The following is a 22,946-nucleotide window of genomic DNA, read 5'->3' as shown; positions in this document are numbered from 1 at the left end:
TGAGATTAAAAGCGTAGGTAAAGCATGGAAATGAAGTAATACATTACATCTGTCAAACAAGTAATATTAATGCATCCTGTGGGCGCGCAGAGCGACAGAATGAGTGTGAGTGCTCCAGAAGAATGCCGTTAAATTTTACAGCTGTATTTCTCTGTTTAAAATAATTAAAATAGTTCATATTAAACACGCGTCCTGAAAAGGCTTTATTTTTAAATTAGGAATAACAAAGAATTTTACCATGATTTCTGCTTAGCGGCAAAATGAACCTATACCGAAATTCATAGAAAACCAACTGGAATCAAAAACCTAGGAAGAAGGGAGAAAGGGAAAAATCGAAAAACGTAAAACGGAACAGGATAAAAAGGGAAGAAGGGGAAAATGGAAAAAATAAAAAAGGGGAAAAGGAAAAACGGAAAAAGAAATGAAAAGGGAAAAGAGAAAAAAGAGGAAAGAGGAAAGAGGAAGGGGAAAGAAATAGGGGAAGAGAAAGGTGAAAGGGAAGTAAGGGAAAGTCAAACGGGAGAAGGAAAGGGAAACGGAAGAAAACGGGAAGGGAGAGCAAAGCGAGCCATGACCGTCTGATCGTGACGGGAAGCGCAAGTAACCATAGAGCACGGACAAAGCCGCGATGGGGATGCTAGATTTGGGATTGTAATAAATTTCTTGTTTATCTTTATTGGACTTTTATATTGAACTATTTTAATTCATTCATAAAATGGATTGGTCTAACAAATACTGTTCAGTTTTCTTATCTTCCTTTTTTTGTTTTCCTTTATTTAAGTTTTGGGTAAAAATTCATTGTTTATCGTATATTCCTTCAGTATTTTTCATAAAATTTTTTATTTACCGTTTTATCAGAATTTAACGAAAATCTAAATATAATATTGTTGATTAAATATTTATTATTTATAAAAAAATAAGTTTGCTATTAAAAAAACATTGCGAGTGAAGCTACATCTATATTGTGGGCAAAGTCGTGACGGGGTACGCTAGTCACCTTATATCTCCAGAACTACTCGACCGATTTTAACCAAACTTGGGTAGATTACTTGCATACATGGAGAATTGATGCCATTAAATTTTCAAATTAAATGGTCAAAGGGGTGAGGCTTTACAGGAAGGTCACCCTCAGTATCTTGAGATTTCGTCTAATTAATGTCTTAATTTTCTTAAGCACTTTTGTTGACAATTAAAAAATAATATTTCCATAAAAATTTTTGCAAAATCGCAACCCCAGATCAAAAAATTCTCTTAATAAACTATTGGCTACGTGAGTACAGTGTGTCATTAGTGGGTACTAATGACACACTTTTTGTTATGAGACGGGGTCGTCTTACCACAAAAAGTATGGCACTGACGTGCAGCTGTTGCTGTCTTTCATTATTTTCTATTTAGCCTCCGGCACCAGCCGTGTTGTAACGTCACAGGCGAGCGTAAAATTAAATAAATGAATAATATTTAAAGTGTAAACAAGTACTTTAAGTAGCTGGTAGTACCACCACACCCACGCGAATCAAATACGGAATGCGCGCGTGTCTGAGTTAGAATCATTGAATTAAATAAACAAAAAATATTATATTCAAACGTATATATATCGTGCATAACTCAAAAACGATTAGCCGTAGGATGTTGAAATTTTGGATGTAGGGCTGTTGTAACATCTAGATGTGCACCTCCCTTTCTGATTGCAATCGAAATTAAAATAAAAATTTTAATTATGAAATATCTTGATCTTAAAGGGAAGGCGTATTAGTTCGAATCAGACTTCATCTCCTTTTGTTTTTTTTAACTCTTCTTTTTTTAATTTAAATATATTGACTTAGTAATTATTAACCTGTTATTGTAAAACAAAAATTACAATAAATAATATTCAATAATAATAAAAACAAAATGAAAAAATTATTAGAGAAACAAAATTTTATTTACTATTTAAGTAATTATTTTTACTTTTATAAATGTGTAAATGTTATTTTGATAGGCATTACATATATGTATATGTAACAGATCTGGTGAAACATCTCATTACTTAATATTAATTGAATATTATAATTTTTCATTGTATTTGTTTGGATTTTCCAGTTTAATTTCTGTTTAATTCTATTTAATTATTCTGGAATTTCTGTTTAATTTTATCTACATTAAAGTTAACTACGGAGTGACCGAAAAATAGACTTTCACAAGAACAGCATATACGAGGTGTGTGAGAAAAGTAATGAGATTGGTAACACTGCGAGCCATCTTGCAATGCTGTGTCTACCTGTCTGTGCTAGACCGGTTTGTTCATCCCTTCCAGATGCTCAGTACGAGTTTCAACTCCGTTCAGCAAACACATTATTTTTGACAGCGCCATCAGTGAAGTTGTGTTATTGTTGTGTTACGAAAATGGAGCATCGGAATTTAGAGCAACGTTGTGCAATCAAGTTTTGTGTTAAACTTGGCGAATCCGCGAGTGTGACCTTTGAAAAGTTAAAGCAGGCCTATGGGGAACATTTCTTATCAAGAGCACAAGTTTTCAGCTGGCACAAATCATTTTTGGAAGGCCGACAACAGGTTAAGGATCACTCTCGCTCAGGGAGACCTTCAACTTCAAAATCTGACGAAAACGTTGAGCGTGTGGGGGTTCTTGTGAGATCAGACCGTCGTTTAACAATAAGGATGATGATGAATGAACAGTTAAATTTAGACGCTTTCACTGTGCATCAAATTTTGAGAGATGATTTGGACATGCGAAAGGTTTGTGCGAAATTTTTGCCGAAAAACCTCACAACGGAACAGAAGGACAATCGAAGAAACGTGTGCGTTGATCTTCTTGAGAGGATTGACAATGACCAAGAATTCTTCAATCGTATGACCACAGGTGATGAATCCTGGATATTTGAGTACGATACTGAAACAAAGCAGCAAAGAGTGGCACACTCCGTCATCTCCTCGGCCGAAAAAATGTCGAATGAGCAAATAAAAGATCAAAACCGTGCTGATTTGCTTTTTTGACAGTAGGGGTATCGTGCATAAAGAATTTGTTCCTCCAGGATAAACTGTCAACTAAGTGTTTTACAATGGTGTCCTTGAAAGGCTCAGGAGAGTGATTCGCGTGAGACCAGACATTGCATACAAGTGGATGCTTCATCATGACAATGCCCCGTGTCACACGGCCATTTTCATCACGAAATTTTTGACCTCAAAACGCATTCCTACAGTTCCTCAACACCCCTATTCACCTGATTTTAGTCCTTGTGACTTTTTCCTTTTCCCGAAATTTAAACATGTCTGAAAATGACGTCATTTTGGAACTCTGGAGAACAATCAAAAGACTGTGACCGACCAGTTAAAAGCCCTACCAGTTGAAGCCTTCCAGCGCTGCTACCAGGAGTGGGAACAACGATTCCGCCGGTGTATAGCTGCCCAAGGGAACTAATTTGAAGGGGATAATATTGTTGTTTGAAAAAAATAAAAACAATACATATATATACATAGTTTTTAATGAAATAAAATATTATGTACTTTTCATTTTTTTAAATTTGTAAATGTAATTAATAGGCGTATAAGGAAATAATGTGTTGTCTACATCAGATTTTTTCTTTTCATCGCTTACATTTTGAAATTATTTCAGAATTACATGAAAGAAATTTAATTATGGTTACATTCCCTTTCTGATTCTACCTTAGTAGAATCAGAAATTTGCATTAATTTAATATTGTAAATTATTTTTTTAGTACTGTAAATGAATTATGTATTTTTTAAACTTACATTGAATTAATATTGTAAATTAGTTTTTTAGTAATGTAAATGAATTATGTATTTTCTACAACTTACATTGAATTAATTGTTTTATAAATTTCCCTTTGACGACTTAAAAGTAACATTCTGTCACACTGTTGTCGTATATAAACAGTGTTAAATAAAATTTAAAACTGAAATTATTCTACTATTTCAATGTTTTACAACTAAATTTAATACAATATTTCTTTTACAGTATAATAATAATCATGTAAATAAATATACATATGTCTAATGGTATTTATTTTTGTGTGTTTCTGTGTGAGTGCGCACGTGAGCCCCTGGGCGTTCTTACATGTATATTTATAGAAGAATAAGAAGAAGCCTTCTTTTAAGAATAACTTTTTAAAGTTAAACTTCATAACACAGTTTGTTACATATTCTTTCAAACGAAAAGTGTAACAAGTCCTCGCTTCATTTCCTGCAAACATATGCAGACCAACACAGACATCTCTTTGTTCTTGTTAATGCTTGTTAATCTTTAAATCTTCATTCATTTCATGTGTACATTCTTACTCATAACATTACTACTCATTTATAGTGCGTTTCTAGTACAGTATATCAACATTAATCCAACCCGCAGCTAAATCTCTGATTATCTTCAGTATGTCAGTTTTTATTTATTTTCTTTATTTTAAATATTATATCAAATGAATTTTTTGTTTAAAATTATTTATTTTTTAATAAATTGTTGCATGAAAAATCCTTAATATCTTGCCGTATAGGGTATAAAAGTATTTTTTTACAAAAGAAAAAAGATAAATAGAAAAAATATTACGTTATTTTTATACTTCAAACAAGAAAAAATTATTTTTAAGATGTGTTTTTTTTACCAATAACTACTTTGTAATAAAATAATAATTTACGAAAGTCGGTAAATATATTACAATCTACAGTACAATTTACAGTACTCTAAAATATCGTTAAATATGTTTTTTTTTAGATACAAAAAAAAAGGAAATAGATTGTAATACAAAAAACAACACAATTATTGTTTTGTTTGGTACTGTATTATTTATTATTGTATTAATTATTTAATATAATACAACATACCAATAACAAAGAAAAAAAAATCAAAATAAAAGTGAAATGTTTAATCTTCATACAACAAATGATAAGATCATAACTCATCTGCTTATAAACAAATATTAATTCCGCTTTAATTCATATTATTTACTTCTAGATACTAGAATAAAATAATATTTTTACAGTAAGGAAATGTATGCTACTCGGATCAAATTTTGTAAGTTAAAGTTTGAAGACATGTTTCATGAATACCAAAAAAATTCTAACCAAAAAAATTCCTTTCGGCACGCCGGAAGGCGGAAGTAGACTTCACCGGTGCTAAGTAGTAGATAAAAAAGATTTCCACCTTAAAGTTAAGAAAAACTTCAAATTTACTCAATACAACTGCATGTGAAAAAAAGTGTCACATGTTTAGCATACGAAGAGCCCATCTTTTTACAATTCCAGCAATATTTTGGTCATCCCTTGCCGTAAGGGTTGGTCATATCAAAAATTGTTTTAGACAAAAGTTTTAGGTAATGTTTAGAGGACTAACGAATACTCCAAACGATTCCATACTGTGCCTGCTAAGGGAGGTTTGATTCTATTTTGTTTTCGAAATTACATTTTTTCAACCCCCTTGGCCAATGATAGGTGATATCAAATAACTTTACTTAGATAAGTTTTAGGCCCTTATTCAAATAGTAGTAGGAAATTTTTAAACGAATTCGATATTTTACTTAATAATAAAGTTATAGCGATATTTTGTTTCTTTTTTGTTTTAGTCATCCCTTGCCGTAAGGGTTGTTCATGTCAAAAATTGTTTAGACAAAGGTTTTAAGTAATATTTAGAGGACTAACGACCACTTTAAACCGATTCGATACTTGCCTGTTCGGGGAGGTATGATTTTTTTGTCTTTGAAATCACATTTTTCAACCTCCTGGACCAATGGTTGGTGATATCAAAAAACTTTACTTAGATAAGTTTTAGGCTCTTATTTAAATAATAGTAAGAACTTTAAACGAATTCGATATTTTAGTTTATAAGAAAGTTATAGAGATATTTTGTTTTTTCAAAAAAATCCCCCCCTCCCCATTCTACCTCTACGGACTGAATCTGTCCATTAATGAACTCGACTGAGATTTTGAGTTGTTATATATAAATTTGAAAGTGATAGGCGGAAAATTAGGGCAGTTATCGTGTCTACAAGAAAGTGAAATATATTTATATATATATATATATATATATATATATATATATATATATATAAACCTTTGAACTGACACCGGTTTTGGGGTCTGGGCGTTGTAAAACACAAAGATATGTGGACATTTTCTGGAAGTCGAATTATGGTACCCATTACAATAGGTAGCTTTGTTATGAAATCTACCTAAAATACAATTTTAGCGTTAGAATATTCTGGAAAAATGTATTTTTACTTACGTATGTATTTATGTTGGTCTGTTTTTTTGTTGGTATGTCCAGAGTGGACATATCAACAAGAAACAGACCAATTTTGTTAAAATTTGGCTGGATAATTTCTGTGCACTGATGTCATTTAATTTTATTTACAGGTCAATGGGGCAAAGAGATTTTAACCTTATAGATCTAGTATATATAATTACAATGTGTAATAATTATAATAATGTGTGTAAATATGTATTTATTATAAAGAGTAATGTGCTTTAATTTTAATGTGTAGTTTTAGGTAAATTCTTTCACAGAATTTAATGCCTCTTACATAGCTAAGCAACAATAACAATTGAAGAACATAAGAAAGAAGCCCTAATAAGAAAGGGAGTCCGACAAGGATGTTCCCTATCTCCGTTACTTTTTAATCTTTACATGGAACTAGCAGTTAATGATGTGAAAGAACAATTTAGATTCGGAGTAACGGTACAAGGTGAAAAGATAAAGATGCTACGATTTGCTGATGATATAGTAATTCTAGCCGAGAGTAAAAAGGATTTAGAAGAAACAATGAACGGCATAGATGAAGTCCTACGCAAGAACTATCGCATGAAATTAAACAAGAACAAAACAAAAGTAATGAAATGTAGTAGAAATAACAAAGATGGACCACTGAATGTGAAAATAGGAGGAGAAAAGATTATGGAGGTAGAAGAATTTTGTTATTTGGGAAGTAAAATTACTAAAGATGGACGAAGCAGGAGCGATATAAAATGCCGAATAGCACAAGCTAAACGAGCCTTCAGTAAGAAATATAATTTGTTTACATCAAAAATTAATTTAAATGTCAGGAAAAGATTTTTGAAAGTGTATGTTTGGAGTGTCGCTTTATATGGAAACGAAACTTGGACAATCGGAATATCTGAGAAGAAAAGAATAGAAGCTTTTGAAATGTGGTGCTATAGGAGAATGTTAAAAATCAGATGGGTGGATAAAGTGACAAATGAAGAGGTATTGCGGCAAATAGATGAAGAAAGAAGCATTTGGAAAATATAGTTAAAAGAAGAGACAGACTTATAGGCCACATACTAAGGCATCCTGGAATAGTCGCTTTAATATTGGAAGGACAGGTAGAAGGGAAAAATTGTGTAGGCAGGCCACGTTTGGAGTATGTAAAACAAATTGTTGGGGATGTAGGATGTAGAGGGTATACTGAAATGAAACTACTAGCACTAGATAGGGAATCTTGGAGAGCTGCATCAAACCAGTCAAATGACTGAAGACAAAAAAAAAAAAAAAAAAAACATAGCTAAGATACTTTTCTGATGGTTTTAGGTCTTATGCAAACCCCCATAAAAAGAGGGTAGTAATAAATAATTTTCCTTTTTTTTGGTTCAAAGTACATTTTTGTACAGATTAGATGATTCCATTACCACAGTTAATCAATTATTACACAGTTACACAGTTAATCGATTTCATTCAGGATGGAGGATGAATTAGCCCGATCCGTTTGCTTTTTCGTCAGTTTTTCTTTTGCCTTGGTATCATCAGATCCGAATAACTGCTTTTTATAACATTTTTAACGATGAATTCTGAATATGAATTATTGATCTCATTTGTATCAATGCAATTACAATTTTGGTTACAGCATGTCAAGCAGCATAATTTTCATAACACTTTTTTGGCAGTTAATCGTGCAACTGTTTGCCAGCTTTACTTTTATTACAGTTTTATTTAGTACAATTTATCATACTTCTATGAAATAATTACGTGTTCAAAAATAAAATTATTTTAATATGTTACATAAAAAATTAATTATCAATCATAAAAGAAGATTTTTGAAATCTACTATTTACTTATTTGGGATAAAAAGATGTGTCATGTCTAAAAGTTGTTGAGTCAAATCTAATTAAATTTTTAGAATGATATTTTTCAATGTATATATGTATCGCGCACGCGCGCGCGGGTGTGTGTTTTCAGATAAAATATATTCCTAGTAATAATCATTGTTTAACATTGATTATCAAAGGGCTTTAAATGAATAGTATAATTTAAAATTTATTTTAAAAATTCTTATAATGTTGTTAATAATATAATAAAGAATCTGATATGGACACCAAATGATTTCCTTGTACGCCTATTAAATTACATAGACACATTTTTTGTTGCACTTCATTTAAACTTATTTCATTTGAAAGTGAGATACGATCTTCCAATTCTTTCATAAAATGGACAGTTACACAATTGCTGAAGTATTAATTTTTATTAACATCAAATATTTATACAATTATTAATTGATCTTACATGAAATATTAGAATAGAGTAAAAGTCCCTTTTTATTACTCGCATTACTAGATAAGTATTATTCGTAACTTCGTGAGTTGCTGATTAACATATGTTTTAGAATTCTTGTGTGTCATATGAACAAAAACTAATAATAATTAAACTATTCCGTTTAGTGAACTCCTGTCACAAATGTTCATTTTGACCTAACGATGTAATATATTCAGTTTTTATTATTGGATTATTTGGTGAATAATGAAAAGTGAAAAAAAAAAACAATTATACTGGGTAAAGAAAGATAACATGAAGAAATATATCTCAAAAAACGACTAGTTGAATATGAAGGAAAAGAAAATGTTAACAACGGAAGAATAAAAAAATTAAGAGATGATGAACATAAGCAGGTAGAAAATGTTAAAATCAAAGAAAAATAAAAAGATTAAAAGAGGATGATGAATATAAAGAGAGAGAAAATTTGAAAACTAAAGAACTTGCACACAAATTAAGATCAGAAGAAATTAATATCATTAAGAATTAAGATCAGAGCGATTAAATTATTGGTAACAAAAAACAAACAAACAAAGTCATGATCAATTCCGACTTTTTTTTATGCAGGTGGAGGAAAACCATTTACGAACGCCTAAGCAGTGTCGGGCTCGCTAACAGGTGCCGCAAGATGTTATGAATATGCATCTGTATACCTGCGCGCTACCGACTAAACCTCCACCCCTGGCTATCCACCCTTCCTGGTAACGCTAGTGAGGCATTTCTTCAGGAAGAGGGTGTTACGTCTAGTCACACATTCATAGCTATAATGCAGTGCTGCACATGAGAATGTATCAAATACATCAAACACTTGTGACCACAAACAGCAAGCAAGATACATTACAAATAATATTTAACTTATATTACAAACTATATTATACAAATATATATAACATACATTAAGCAAAATAATACATAACAAACAAAATACATGAATAACAACATTCACAATGGACTCACTCCAATAACCCACTCCACAATGGACAAATGCCTACTACAGACTTACCGTCTGCGCTCGTTGCCAGACACACAGGCGGGGGAGTGTTCGCGGCCTCATCACGTCCAGGTGACCCCCACACGTTCGGGAAGCCCGCTTGAGACTCAACCGGGAGCCTTTCCGCCCGCGCGTCCTCCAGCCCCTCGTGTTCTGCGTAACTCCTCCCATTTTCTTAGGTCATCCGTAACCATTCTGGTGTAGTTAGTAGTCGTTTTCCATGCTGTTTCAGATTCGAGCAGGATGTCTTTTATCTCTTTAGGTGCAAACATGACCCCTCTGTTTAGTTCGACTAGGAGGTCATTCCTCGCCTCATCGTATCTGAGACATCTGAAAAAGACGTGATGGGGCATTTCTTCCTCTTGACACACCGAACAGTCATCAGCCTGGTCCAGATTAAACCTATGTAAGTAGGCCCTGAACCCCCCATGACCCGCCAGAAACTGTGTTAAGTGGTAATCCAGCGAGCCATGGGGGCGCCTACACAAACGCTTGACAACGCGTAGGAGCCGGTGTGTCCATCGACCCTTATCGCCCTGATCCCAACTCCGTTGCCAGGTGTCCATCATCTCCTGCATTATACGTTGGGATTGCATTTTCCTTTCTGTCTTTAAAAGCGTCCGCAGCTCCCCCCACATCCTTCTTCGGTGTTTAATTTGTAGGTCAATGGGGATTTGTCCCCCAAGGACTTCAGCTGTTACTCCAGAAACGGTCTTGTACGCACAGGCCACCCGGAGATTCCACCTTCTGTGCAGTGCCTTCAGTGGCCTCCTATACTTCATATACTTAGCGGCGTCCGCTCACACCTCTGCTCCGTTTAAAGAAGTGGAGCGAGCCACACTTGTTAGGAGCTTCCTGCGTTGTTGTCTTGGGCCGTTGGTATTGGGTAGTAGGCGGGCTACCCAATGCTATGGGCTATAACCCTGTTGGCTCTTTTGACAGCTTCTGTCACATGTGCTCCGAAGCGCACCTGGAAATCTATTCGGATGGCTAGTTACTTTACAGCCGGTCGTGACACAATGCTTTAACCTTCTATATTGCAATGGACAATCTAGATCTCCGTTTGGTTGCTGCAATAACTACAACCTCGGTCTTACCGGGGGCCATCTGTAGTCCGACAGCTCTCATTCAATCTTTGATTATGCCGTAGAAATTGTTCTTTTCAGCCGCTTCCCTTCTACTGGCAACATCAACTAATACCGCTACATCGTCTGTGTACCCCATCAGAGTGACCCCAGTGGGCAGTGCAAGGTGAAATACATCATTATAAGCAAGATTCCATAGGGTCGGTCCGAGTACCGACCCATGTGGAACTACTTTGTCCAGTGTGCGGTCAAGGATTCTTCTCTCCCCCTCGCAAGTCAATCTACGCCCAATTAGATAGGACTGTGTCATCTTGTTTATGTAATCCGTTACTCCGTACTCAATCAATGCCTGGAGGATAGCAGCGTGACTAATGCTGTTGAAGGCGTTCCTCGCATCTACGGTTACTAGGGCACACATCCTACTTGTGCCTCGCCCCCTTCGGTCTCTGATTATGCTGTTTGCTAACTTGCAAACAGCGTAAACTCCATCAAGGGCGGGCCTACCCTTTTGAAACCCGTATCGGTTTGCAGAGAGTCCGCCCTTGTTCTCAACAGCACTGTCGAGTCTCTGTACTAGCATCCGCTCGAGAAGCTTGGCGAAAGCGTTAATCATGGCCAGCGGCCTGTCGGATGGTGGAGAACCGGGTCTTTCCCCGGCTTATGTATAAGAAAAAGCCTTTACCGTTTCCAGCTCTTCGGGAACGTCTCTTCTTTGATGCATGCATTGAAGACCTCAAGTAGCGCTCCCAGGTCTCATCCCATCGCCGTAGGGGAAGAAACCCGCCTTGTGACGCTTCCGGTCGTCAACCCCCCCCCCCCCCCGTTCTACGCCCTAATGGGCTTTCCTTCGTCTTTTCCCCTTTAACTTTTTACATCTCATAATAACAAGCCAGGCCTCGTTGGGATGCCATCGATGAAAATACCTCGGTAGATATTTAGATCGGTGATTTTTAAACTCAGCTTTTGCCTTTGCTGTAGGCCTCGTCCGGACATCTTGAATGTCCTACATCGTTGCCCTCTGAACTAGCTAACCGAGATCGCGGAAGCACGAACCCCACGCGTAGTTCTATTTTTATTTCTAGTAAAGAGTCAATTTAGAGTCAATTTCTAGTAAATGTCTCGAAATTCGTGGCAAATTAACAAAAACATACCACCAAAAATGTTGTTCGCAACAACGAAATTTAGTCCTAGTTCCTTCAGTGAACTCTACTTCAGTTCATACCACTGACTTTAGGTTAATTTACGGACTCCGATCTGGTCTACAAGGGACAGGCGCACAGACCTCCTACTCCCACTCAGCTCTCCAACGTATCCCAGAGTCCCAAAGTCCCGCGTGACATTTACTTTCTTTAACCATCGTCGAGATACCGCTACACCTCACGGCTGCATGGAATCCATGCCCTCGGCAGTGCAGTCACCATCACGCTGAAAGTGTCGTGTGCTCGTTCAAACTGCCCTCGTCAAAACGGCGCTACACCTCACGGCTGCATGGGTTACCATGCAGCCATGAGGATTACCTACCTCCGGCCAATCAACTGCCCAGGCGGCCTCTAGCCACCCGAAGTACTACTCTACTATACCCCTTCAGCCGTCCTGCTCAGGGCGAGGAATCGAAGGAAACTAGCCACAATCGTCCATTCTCTGTGAGTCTTCCAGTTGACTCACAGATCAAAGAAGGAGTTCACTCTCTCGAGTTGCCTAACAACTCTGGTATGTTCAGCCTCGTACCGGGGACAAACATAAAGGACATGTTCCACAGTGTCATCGACCCTACAGTCCGGACACAAGCCGGAATTAACCAAACCAAACTATTCCTAAAGACACCATGTACCGAAAGGAATTGAGTTGTATACCGATTGGGGAAACCCAACTAATTGCTCGAAGCTTTCTAACATTTGAAAAGATACCATGCATGTATCGACCAGTAGTAGAAGAATCGTTCCACCTACCTTGCCAAGAGTCAAAACATTTGTCTTCCATTTCTCGCATACGCCCAGAAGTAAGAAGGCCTTCCTTCTTAGAAACGTACCGCTTGCTACGTTCCGTAGCTAGAATGTGAATAGATTTAATGCCAGCGATCACAGAGACTGCCTCTCACGAGACAGTTCTGTAGCCACCGACAACAGGTAGCAATAGAAGACGTTGGGCTCGCAAAAGAATGTTCCTAAGCGCTCCCAGGTCTGACCGGACCATCACCTTAACCGCCAGGTTCGGCAGGTGATCCGGCCCAGGGCGTCTTATCCGCAGGCATGTGTTTAGCAGCGTCAGCTAGTTCGTCATTGATGAACAAAAGAGGCAGCTCCATTTCGCCACGATTGTCGGCTGTTAATGCTTCTCCACGTGGGAAGAGGCCTTCAATGACGCGATAGGTGTCATTTCGTCCAACGTGGTATGATCTTTTGGTTTAAGTACTCTTTTGACCAACAATCTGTAGGGCCTCCCCCAGGTGTCAGTGTCCACCTCTTTCAGGAGCCTTCGCCAACACGCCCTCTTCAAATCTCTGATTAACGTAGCAAGCTCTCTCATACTTTCCTTATAACATGTGTTGTATAATATTCTCAGGGAGTCAAGGCGTGCGCGCATGGGCATCCTCCTGCGTCAGTGGCACTCTCTTCTCTTACTTCCAATCTCCTCTGTCCACCAATAGGCAGGTGGAGGATCAACTCCGACTTAGGGAGGATATTGTACGACAATATCAAAGGAGTAATGGACTAAAAGAGAAGAATTTTTCGCAATTTATTAAAGATAGGGCCTGTGCCTCAGTATATATGTTGTTCTTGTGAGGATCTATTTTTCAGTCACCCTGTAGTGTTAACTTTAAGTTAGATAAAATTAAACAGAAATTCCAGAATAATTAAATAAAATTAAACAGAAATTAAATTAGAAAATCCAAACATAATACGATTAAAAATTATAATTTTCAATTAATAATCAGATGTTTCACCAAATCTGTTATATATACACATATGTAATGCCTATCAAAATAACATTTACACATTTTTAAAAGTACATAAAATTTTATTTCGCTTATATTTTTTTCATTTTTTTTATTCATTGAATTATTATTTAATGTAATTTTTTTACAATCACAGGTTAATTAAATCAATATATTTAAATTTAAAAAAAGAAAAGTTAAAAAAAAAATATATAAAGTTAAAAAACAAAAAGGAGATGAAGTCTGATTTGAACCAATGTGCCTTCCCTTTAAGATCAAAATATTACATTAATTAAAATTTTAATTTTAATTTCGATTGCAATCAAAAAGGAAGGTGCACATCTAGATGTTTCAACAGTCCTAAATCCAAAACTTCAACATTCTACGGCTAATAGTTTTTGAGTATGCAGTTGTGTTTTTGGGTAAGTTTGTTAGTATGCATGTATGCATACGAACAAACTTCACTCCGAAACTAGTCAAAATGGATTTAGGGATGGTCAAAATGGATATTTCAGTTGAAATCTTGAAATCGAAATGTTTCTCGATCATAATACTTTCTTTACTTCGTACAAGGAAGTAAGAAAATGTTAAAAACAAGGAGATGAAATCTGAAGACCGAAATCTTTCGTGATCACAATATTTGCATTACTTCGTATAAGGAAAGAAAAAATTCGCTTATTTTTACTTCCTTGTACGAAGTAAAGAAAGTATTGTGATCGCGAAAAATGTCGGATTCCAGATTTCAACGGTAGTACATGACTCCATTTTGACCATCCCTGAATCCATTTTGGCTAGTTTCGGCGTGACATCTGTATGTACATATGCATCTCGCATAACTCAAAACCAATTAGTCGTAGGATGAAATTTTGGATTTAGGACTGTTGTAACATCCAGTTGTGCACCTCTCCTTTTGATTGCAATCTTTTTTCCTGTTTGGCCTCCCGGAGTTACCGTTCAGGTATTACTTCAGAGTAGAATGAGGATGATATGCATGAGTGTAAATGAAGTGTAGTCTTGTACAGTCTCAGTTCGACCATACCACAGATGTGTGGTTAATTGGAGCCCAACCACCAAAGAACACCGGTATCCACGATCTAGTATTCAATTGCATATGAAAGTAACTTCCTTTATTAGGACTTGAACGATGGAACTATCGGCTTACAAATCAGCTGATCTGGGAAGACGCGTTCATCACTAGATCAACCCTAGTCAATGTGGCATGTGCCGCATTGTCGGATCGTGTGGGAGTTCCTTGATGCAGTTGCTTTGTTCAACCAGCATCAGTAGTTTAAGGTGTATAAGACTTCTACCGCTAGCCGTAGGAAGCTACCCTCGAGAAATGGCTGGCCATCGGTCAAATATAGCTCCAAACGCGCTGTAATATGTTGGACACGTACTTGCTGGCATTCAGCGACCTATGCGTGGCAGTAAATTGCTGTCCTTGAGGCAATAAACTTTAGCTTATTGACAAGTCATATATTTTAGTATGTAGACGGGGTGCGCCTATCCATTTTAGTCATATATGAAATTTGAGCGGTGGGACACGCAAGCGAGTGGTGTAGGGCACCATGTTTATTGGCTCACGCAGTTATGAAAGCTCTAGGAACTAATTAGGATATTGGTCGCTAAACCGTTTGGGGAACAGTAGCCGTTTGTGGTACGGACATTCAGTCTTATGCTTTAGGGTGACCGAATGGGGTCTCCCTAAAAACAAATACCAGACAAACCAATACTAGACCAACCCTGTGGGTTTTTCGATTGCAAATTACTAGACCAGAAATGTCCAAAATGCCCCAAATCCAAAATATTTGGATTTTGAACTTTTTCTTAAGTATAGCAATAAGTTCTCATTGAGAACTTTTGAACGATATAACATAAGTGGTTCTTATTTTCATTGGTTCCAGATTTATAGCCAAATAAAACTGTAATTAATTAAATATTTGGATCTTACAAGGGGAAAGCACATCGGTCGAATTCGACTTCATTTCCTTTTTTTTAATTTTTTTTAGTATAAATAAATTGGTTTATTAATAATTATTAATCTCTGATTGTAAATAAAGTTTTACATTAAATAATTCTATAATTACAATAAAAAAACAAATATTAGAAGTTATTGATGAAATAAAATTTGATGTACTTTTCATTTTAAATAATGTGTATATGCAATTTAATAGGCGTACAAGGAAGTCATGTGGTTTTTACATCAATTTTTTTATTTTTGGTTAAGGAAAAAAGTTTAGGTCAAATTTGTTTTTAAAGTAAGATAAACCTACATGCATATATTAAGTGAGCTTAATATAATGTGAGGTTAGGTTTGCAAAATTTTCAAATAATTGACCCCAAAGAAACTATCTTCCTCTACCCCTTAAATATATTAATTACAAACCTATTCCAACAAATTGTCCCATATACGCAAGTCTCTGTACAAAATGTCATCAAAATCGGTTTATTCAGTCAATAGTTATAAAGCTTCTAACATGCCAACAACAGTAAATTCGTACGAACATTACCCCCCACTACTTTTGGGGGGGGTCCCTGGGTTATGAAACATTGAGAAATAAAAAAAATTCGTACCCCATTTTTTGACTGATTACCATACACTTTCTTACAGCATAGCTTTAGAGCTAAGATGCCAGGATGTAAAATTTGTTGTCTTAAATTTGTACAGTTTATCTTTTAACTAGTGTATAATTTTAACTAATTAAGTTATCTGTCAAATGATTACTAATAACGTTAAAGAATTTCAGGAATGATAATCAGTCAATACAAAATATTAAGAAAATCTTTATGATAAACTTGTGTCAATTTTTTACGAATGATTTTTTATTATTTATCTTGATTTATGTCATTTCTTTATACAGGTTTCAGGAAGGTACAGTAATTATTCAAATATGCTGAAACCTTTAAACGTGACTGAATTAAAATAACTAGTTCACAATCAATCTTTATTTATCAAGCTTTAATTAATCATATCATTAAAAATTATACATTTAAAAAAAAATATACTCTTTATAGAATATAACGTTATTGTTTTCATTTAATAAACGTAAACTATATGCACGCATCAAAATCCGGTTTTTTTGCATTAAAGAAAGGAAAGAAAAGACTGCACTTGAATTAGAATATAACTTGTTAATTGGCTGACACAACTATTATAGACATGTTTGGTTTTTGCTTGAAAATCTAGTTATGTTAAGAAAAAAAGATTTTATTGTTTTATCTTTGTTTGAAATAGTTAGATAAGAGTATTATAAATAATTTTTTTGAATGATTTTTTTGTAATTAATAATATATAATGTTTAATTCTGTCCATTCCAGGGAAAAAAGTGCCAGTAACCCAAGTAGAAATTAAATAACTCGTAATTACAAACAAGAAATTAAGCCGATACCTTTAAGTTATAAAATATACTTAAACAGAATTATTTAAAATTGTTATGGATACCTCTGAAATAATTCTGAATTACTAATCTTTCAGTGACTTTTAATCTATTTATGTCTAAATATTCTTAAAATACTCGTATTTTTCTATCTTTAAAAATAAAAATCCGTCATCTGAAGGTCGAATAACACCATGATGATCTATCTATACTGTTCATCATCATCAGTGATCCTTCTTCACATATCTGAGACCCGATGACCCGATTCATATACCGTTAACAGCTTCTCGCCATAGTTCACGGTCTTCTGTCATTCGAATCAATGTGCCTAACGTTTCTCCAGTCACCTCTTCTTCAGTTTGTTCCAGCTATCATTTGAACGGTCTTAAAAGTATATAAGTATATAAGTATATAAGTATATAAGTATATAAGGTATATAAGTGTATATACCGTTACTTTTAAACGCGTGACTTGCTGCCCTCGATTTTTCTCTGTATGACCAGCTTCTCAAAATTTTCGTCGGGCCTATGGACTATAAGACCGTAAAAGCGGAGGATGTGCTGGAAGCATATTGGGGACAACCTCCTCTGTAAATCCAGCTCGTGAATAATCGAGTTGTCTGTCCATGCGATGCGAAGCAGTCTTCTGTAGGCCCACACTCCGAATGCATCATTCTCCTTCCGTCTTTCACCTTGATGGTCCAGTTCTCAACGCCGTACGTGACTACTGGAAAGAGTAGTACCCAGTGGCTGCTCGCGTATAGACTTTGTGGAGCTGCAGTACCCCCTATTTCCACTTGATATTATCGATAACATTTAATATAATGAGTCCTTTTTCTTTAATCCTTTCTTTATACTTGTACAATATATAATCCTTAAGCTTAATGTCACTAGCCAACCTCCTATTTATGAAAAAGATACAAAAACCTTTGTATGGAACTGTGCGCTTGACAGTTCCAGTGGCGTGGTATATGTCTATTGTGTGCATGCGCACAAAGAATTCTGCACGCGAGGCTCCCAGGGAGAGAGAGCACTGTTGCTCTCGCAGTGCTGACCCTGGCGTGTTGGTTGAAGGAAGTTTCTTTTTACTCCGCGTGTGTACGTAACGTTCCTTGTTTGTTTCCTGTTCTAGTTTAGTCGTTGGAAGGAATATGAAAGCGGTTTTTTTCAGTATTAAAGTAAATTTTAAAGCAGTATTTAAAGTAATTTTTTCAGTAGTAATCAGAAGATGGTAGATAGCAAGGATTCTTTGATTGCCAAATCTGTCCAAAAACACGCTGGAAGGGCAAAAGAGAAGGTAATTAGTAAAACCTAATCATGTATTTGTTTCTGTGTACATAGAAATTTAAATTAAGCACCCTTGGACTATAGTATTTTTAAGCGGACATTTGTTAAGTTATAATCTAATAAAACTAAAAAATATTGTCTGTAGTTACAATCATTGAATTAAATAAACAAAAAATATTATATTTAAATAAAATAATAAATATTTTAATATGTGTGTGTAAGACTTGCATCAGAAAAAAGTCACGTGATGGGAAGTTCTACTGTATTGTCAGCTTTTTTCTTTTTTTGTAATATTTTATTAATATATTCCTACTGAATCCATCACCGGGTGGAGCGATAGCCTATTCTCTTTCTCCTAGAAATACCTTGATTTTTACCCTTGATAATGCTAAGTTAGCCGCATCATGGTATTTTTCTCATGTTGCATATATTATATTTTATGCATTTACCCAGTGTATATACCGTTACTTTTAAACGAATTTGAATACTAGATCGTGGATACCGGTGTTCTTTGGTGATTGGGTTTCAATGAACCATACATCTCAGGAATGGACGACCTTTTCTTTCTTTTTCCTATTTAGCCTCCTTTAGTGTAAATGAAATGTAGTCTTGTACAGTCTCAGTTCGACTATTAGGAACGGTCAACCTGAGACTGTACAAGACTACACTTCATTTACATTCGTATTTATCATCCTCTGAAGTAATACCTGATGCTGGTTCCGAAGGCTGAACAGAAATAAGAGAGGAGAGACAATTTTTAGAACCTTTGATCATTTTTACAACCTTTACAGACCTTAAAAGGTTTATAAAGTTTTAATAGAATCGGAGGGGGAATTTGCGAGTGATACTAAATCAAAAGCTTATACCTCTTTGTGGAACATACTGTACTTAAATTAGCTGGTCGTTTATAGGTTCATGTTTTTTTCAGAGGACTGGATGGTATTTAGAAGTATTTTTACAAACTTACTGACCTTGTTTGAAACAAAGGAACCAAAAATTTTTAATTGTATTTGGTTATATGAAAGTTGCAATAAATGCATTAACATGATTACACACATCGCATAACTTAACTAGAGAAAAAACTGATTTATCATTTAATAATAAATTTATTCTGTCTTGAATTGTTTGATCATTTTCTAAATAGTGTTGAAATTATCGTAGCAATATAGTAACGTAAATAACTTGATTCGTTATTCTGATCTGTATCCATTTGTATTACCTGTGATAAGGTTGTGTTTTTCTTAATAATAAATATATATTTATTGTTTATTCATGAAAATATTTGTGGTTTGTACAAATTTCATTAATCTTTTTACTTCTTCTCTTGGTACTTCATAAAATGGCTTAACAGAATTACAATTAAATGACAAGGTATTTAAATGTGACGATAATTAATTTGTCACTTTAATATCTATATTGTTTACATTTAAAAGTAAAAAGAATGATTCATTTATTTAACAAAAATATATGATTTTATTTATTTATATATTAAAAATTTCCCCGTACTTAATAAAACAGTAGAAAATTCCTCAACTATTTATCTCATTAAGTGTAGTACCGTATTGAAAGATATTTTTTTAACCTGCATAAGCTTATATCGATATGTTTGATGTTACTTTTAATGGAAAAAAAAAATCGATACTCTAATTCTTACATTATAAAACTGCTTTCATGAACATATTATCAGTTGCCACTAGAAATGACTGATACTGGTAGGAGCATAATTCACACCTGTCGTTAGTGCTGCTGTTTCTATTGTATTAATTGATAACGCACACAACAACCGATCGAGAAAACTGCATACATATTAATGTAATGTTAATTAAGAAAATGGAATCTTCTACCGGATTAGATAGTAATAATTTCTTAATCGAATCGACCTCAATCGTACCATCACGGTAAGTTTAAAGAATTTGTCTACATAAAATATCAAGTTATTCTAGAACATAAAATTATTTTTCTCCAAAACACGGATTAATTTTATATATTTTAATACAGTTATCAACATACTCTATCGCGTAATTTATTCTTTTTCGTATATCACTTCTTAATGTAAATTATACATTTTTCCATCTCTACGTTAAATTTTATGCCACGTTAAATTAATTTAAATAATTGAGATCAAAGACGTAGATCTTCATATTTAATTAGAATCAATTCTTTTTATAATTTGTTTTATATTTTTATAATCAGATATCATTTCAGGAATTTGTTTGCATATTGTAGACCATTTTATGAAGTACCAAGAGAAGAAGTAAAAAGATTACTGAAATTTGTACAAAACACAAATATTTTCATGAATAATGAATAAATACATATTTATTATTATTAAGAAAAACATAACCTCATCACAGGTAATACAAATGGATACAGATCAGAAAAACAAATCAAGTTACAATACTATTGCTACGAGAATTTTAAAAAACAAATTCTTTTCCTCTTTTTTAATTTAAAAAATATTATATTGTTTTGAAATAATTATGGTTAATGTACTTCTTCAAAGCTAATTAGATCAATGATTGTGCAACTTTTACTAAAAAGAATAGCTCTTACAAAAAATATAAAGTCACTTTAGGCATGTCGGAAGGCGGAGATAGATTTCACCGGTGCTAAGTAAGGAATAAAAAAGATTTCCACCTTAAAGTTAAAATTTACTCAATACACAATAGTTGCATGTGAAAAAAGTTGCACATGTTTAGCATATGACAAGCCCCACCGTGTTAAAATTCCAGCAATATTTTGGTCATTCCTTGCCGTAAGGGTTGGTCATATCAAAAATTGTTTCAGTCAAAAAAAGTTTTATGTAATATTTAGAGGACAAACAACCCGTTTAAACCGATTCGATACTGTGCCTATTAAGGAGGTATAATTTTTTTTTTGTCTTAGAAATTCAATTTTTTCATCCCCTGGGCCAATGATTGGTGATATCAAAAAAACTTTACTTATATAAGTTTTAGGCCCTTATCCAAAGAATAGTAGGAACTTTAAACGAATTCGATATTTTACTTAATACGAAAATTATAGCAATATTTTGTTTTTTTCGAAAAATCCCCCCCCCCCGTATTTCATCCACCATGGTTTGATTTTGTCCATTAACGACCTCGACCGAGATTTTGGGTTGTTATAATTTATGTATCAATTTTAAAGTGATTGATGCAAAATTACGGAATTATCGTGTCCACAGGAAAGTGAAATATATATATATATATATATATATATATATATATATATGTATATACATAAATGTATATATAAATTTTTAAAGTGACGGTGGTTTTGGGGTCTGGGGGATCTAAACGCAAAGATATGTCGAAATTTTCCGGAAGTCGAATCATGGTACCCATTACAATAGGTAGCTTTCTTACGAAATCTACCTAAAATCATTTTAATATCCTACCAAATCAAATCAGACAACAGAATTATTTTCGTGTTAACTCAACACAGTAATTCGACATACAAGAAAGGTCCTTTTAAAATAAATTTCCGAACCGTTTATAAACATTTTCTACAATATATTTAAAATACAATTAAAATAGTTTATTTTATGGTAACAATATTAAACCGCGGATTAATTTTCAAATAATGTTAATTAAAAATGTTTTTAAAACCTAAATTTTAGTGTATTCTATTCGAGAAACATATCTATAATATATTCTCGAAAAACTTTCATTAACACCTTTTGAATTCTTAGATACGTTTTATTTATATATTATATTTAATATCTTTTCATGTATTTACATTAATAGTACTTCAGCGTTTATACTTTAAATAATTTTTATGAGCTTTAATCACGTATATTTTTACTTCCTTGTGCGAAGAAAAGGAAGTATTGTGATCGCGAAAAATCTCGATTTTCAGATTTCAACGGAAATGTCCATTTTGACCATCTCGGAATCCATTTTGACTAGTTTCGGCGTAACGTCTCTACGTACGTACCTATGTACGTATGTTTCTCGCGTAACTCAAAAACAATTAGCCGTAGGATGTTGAAATTTTGTATTTAGAACTGTTGTAACATTCTTTTCTGCACCTCCCCTTTTTATTGCAATCTACTTGACCAAAACTATCCAAAAAAGCCAAAATCCAAAAAATTTGGATGTGGTCTTTTTCTTAACTGCAGTAATAAGCTCTCATTGAGAGATTTTCAAAGATTTATCATAAGTGGTACTTATTTTCATTGGTTCCAGTTACAGCCAAATAAAATTTTAATTAATGAAATATTTTGATATTACAAACGGAAGGCCCATTAGTTAGAATTCGACTTCATTTCCTTTAGTTTAACCTTTTTTTTATGTAAATAAGAGCGTTTCATAATGTTATTAGGAGTTACAAAAATTCAGTACAAAAAAAGTATTTTACTTACCTAAATGAAAGTTGTACGAGGTGATGCATGAACTCAAACAGTTTTTCTTAAAATCTATAAATCTTCAATATGTGCTCCTCTGGTGACCGACTCACATCAACACGAAAGTCTACCTCTTGCCAAACTCGTTCTAACATGTCATTTTCGATAGAGTTCATTGCATAGATTATGCGATCCTTTAGCTCAGCGATATCGTGCGGCATTGGTGGGATAAACACGTTATCTTTCACGTAATCCCAGAGGAAGAAATCACATGGCGTGGGGTTTGGTGATCTTGGTGGCCACAGCATAATGTGTTGGTCTTCTTCAGACGCACTTCCCATCCAGCGCCGAGGTAATGTTGTGTTAAGGTACTGTCGAACCTCGTTATGAAAACGGGGAGGTC

The 22,946-nt window shown here is 34.3% G+C and overlaps 1 protein-coding gene across 6 annotated transcripts in view; it reads left to right on the top strand.

Moving 5' to 3' along the window:
• The window catches only part of LOC142318974 (facilitated trehalose transporter Tret1-like), a 240,098-nt gene that overhangs the window by 140,076 nt on the left and 77,076 nt on the right, over nucleotides 1-22,946 (top strand). For 2 of the 6 annotated variants that reach the window (XM_075355708.1, XM_075355702.1), the window contains exon 1: nucleotides 19,898-20,096. The exons of 3 other annotated variants lie outside the window; for them this stretch is intronic. Coding sequence is in view for 1 of the 3 variants with exons in the window: in XM_075355702.1 (XP_075211817.1) it covers nucleotides 20,014-20,096 (83 nt within the window). In the remaining 2 variants the exon portion in view is untranslated. Of the gene's footprint in view, nucleotides 1-4,334; nucleotides 4,382-19,897; nucleotides 20,097-22,946 lie in introns of those variants that run through there. One more of the 6 variants, XM_075355706.1, reaches the window with a different exon arrangement.

Source organism: Lycorma delicatula, chromosome 2 (assembly GCF_047948215.1).
Source record: "Lycorma delicatula isolate Av1 chromosome 2, ASM4794821v1, whole genome shotgun sequence".
NCBI classification, from domain to species: domain Eukaryota; kingdom Metazoa; phylum Arthropoda; class Insecta; order Hemiptera; family Fulgoridae; genus Lycorma; species Lycorma delicatula.
The sequence above is the reverse complement of the archived record's forward strand: the minus strand, read 5'-3'. Positions and strand labels throughout refer to the sequence as shown.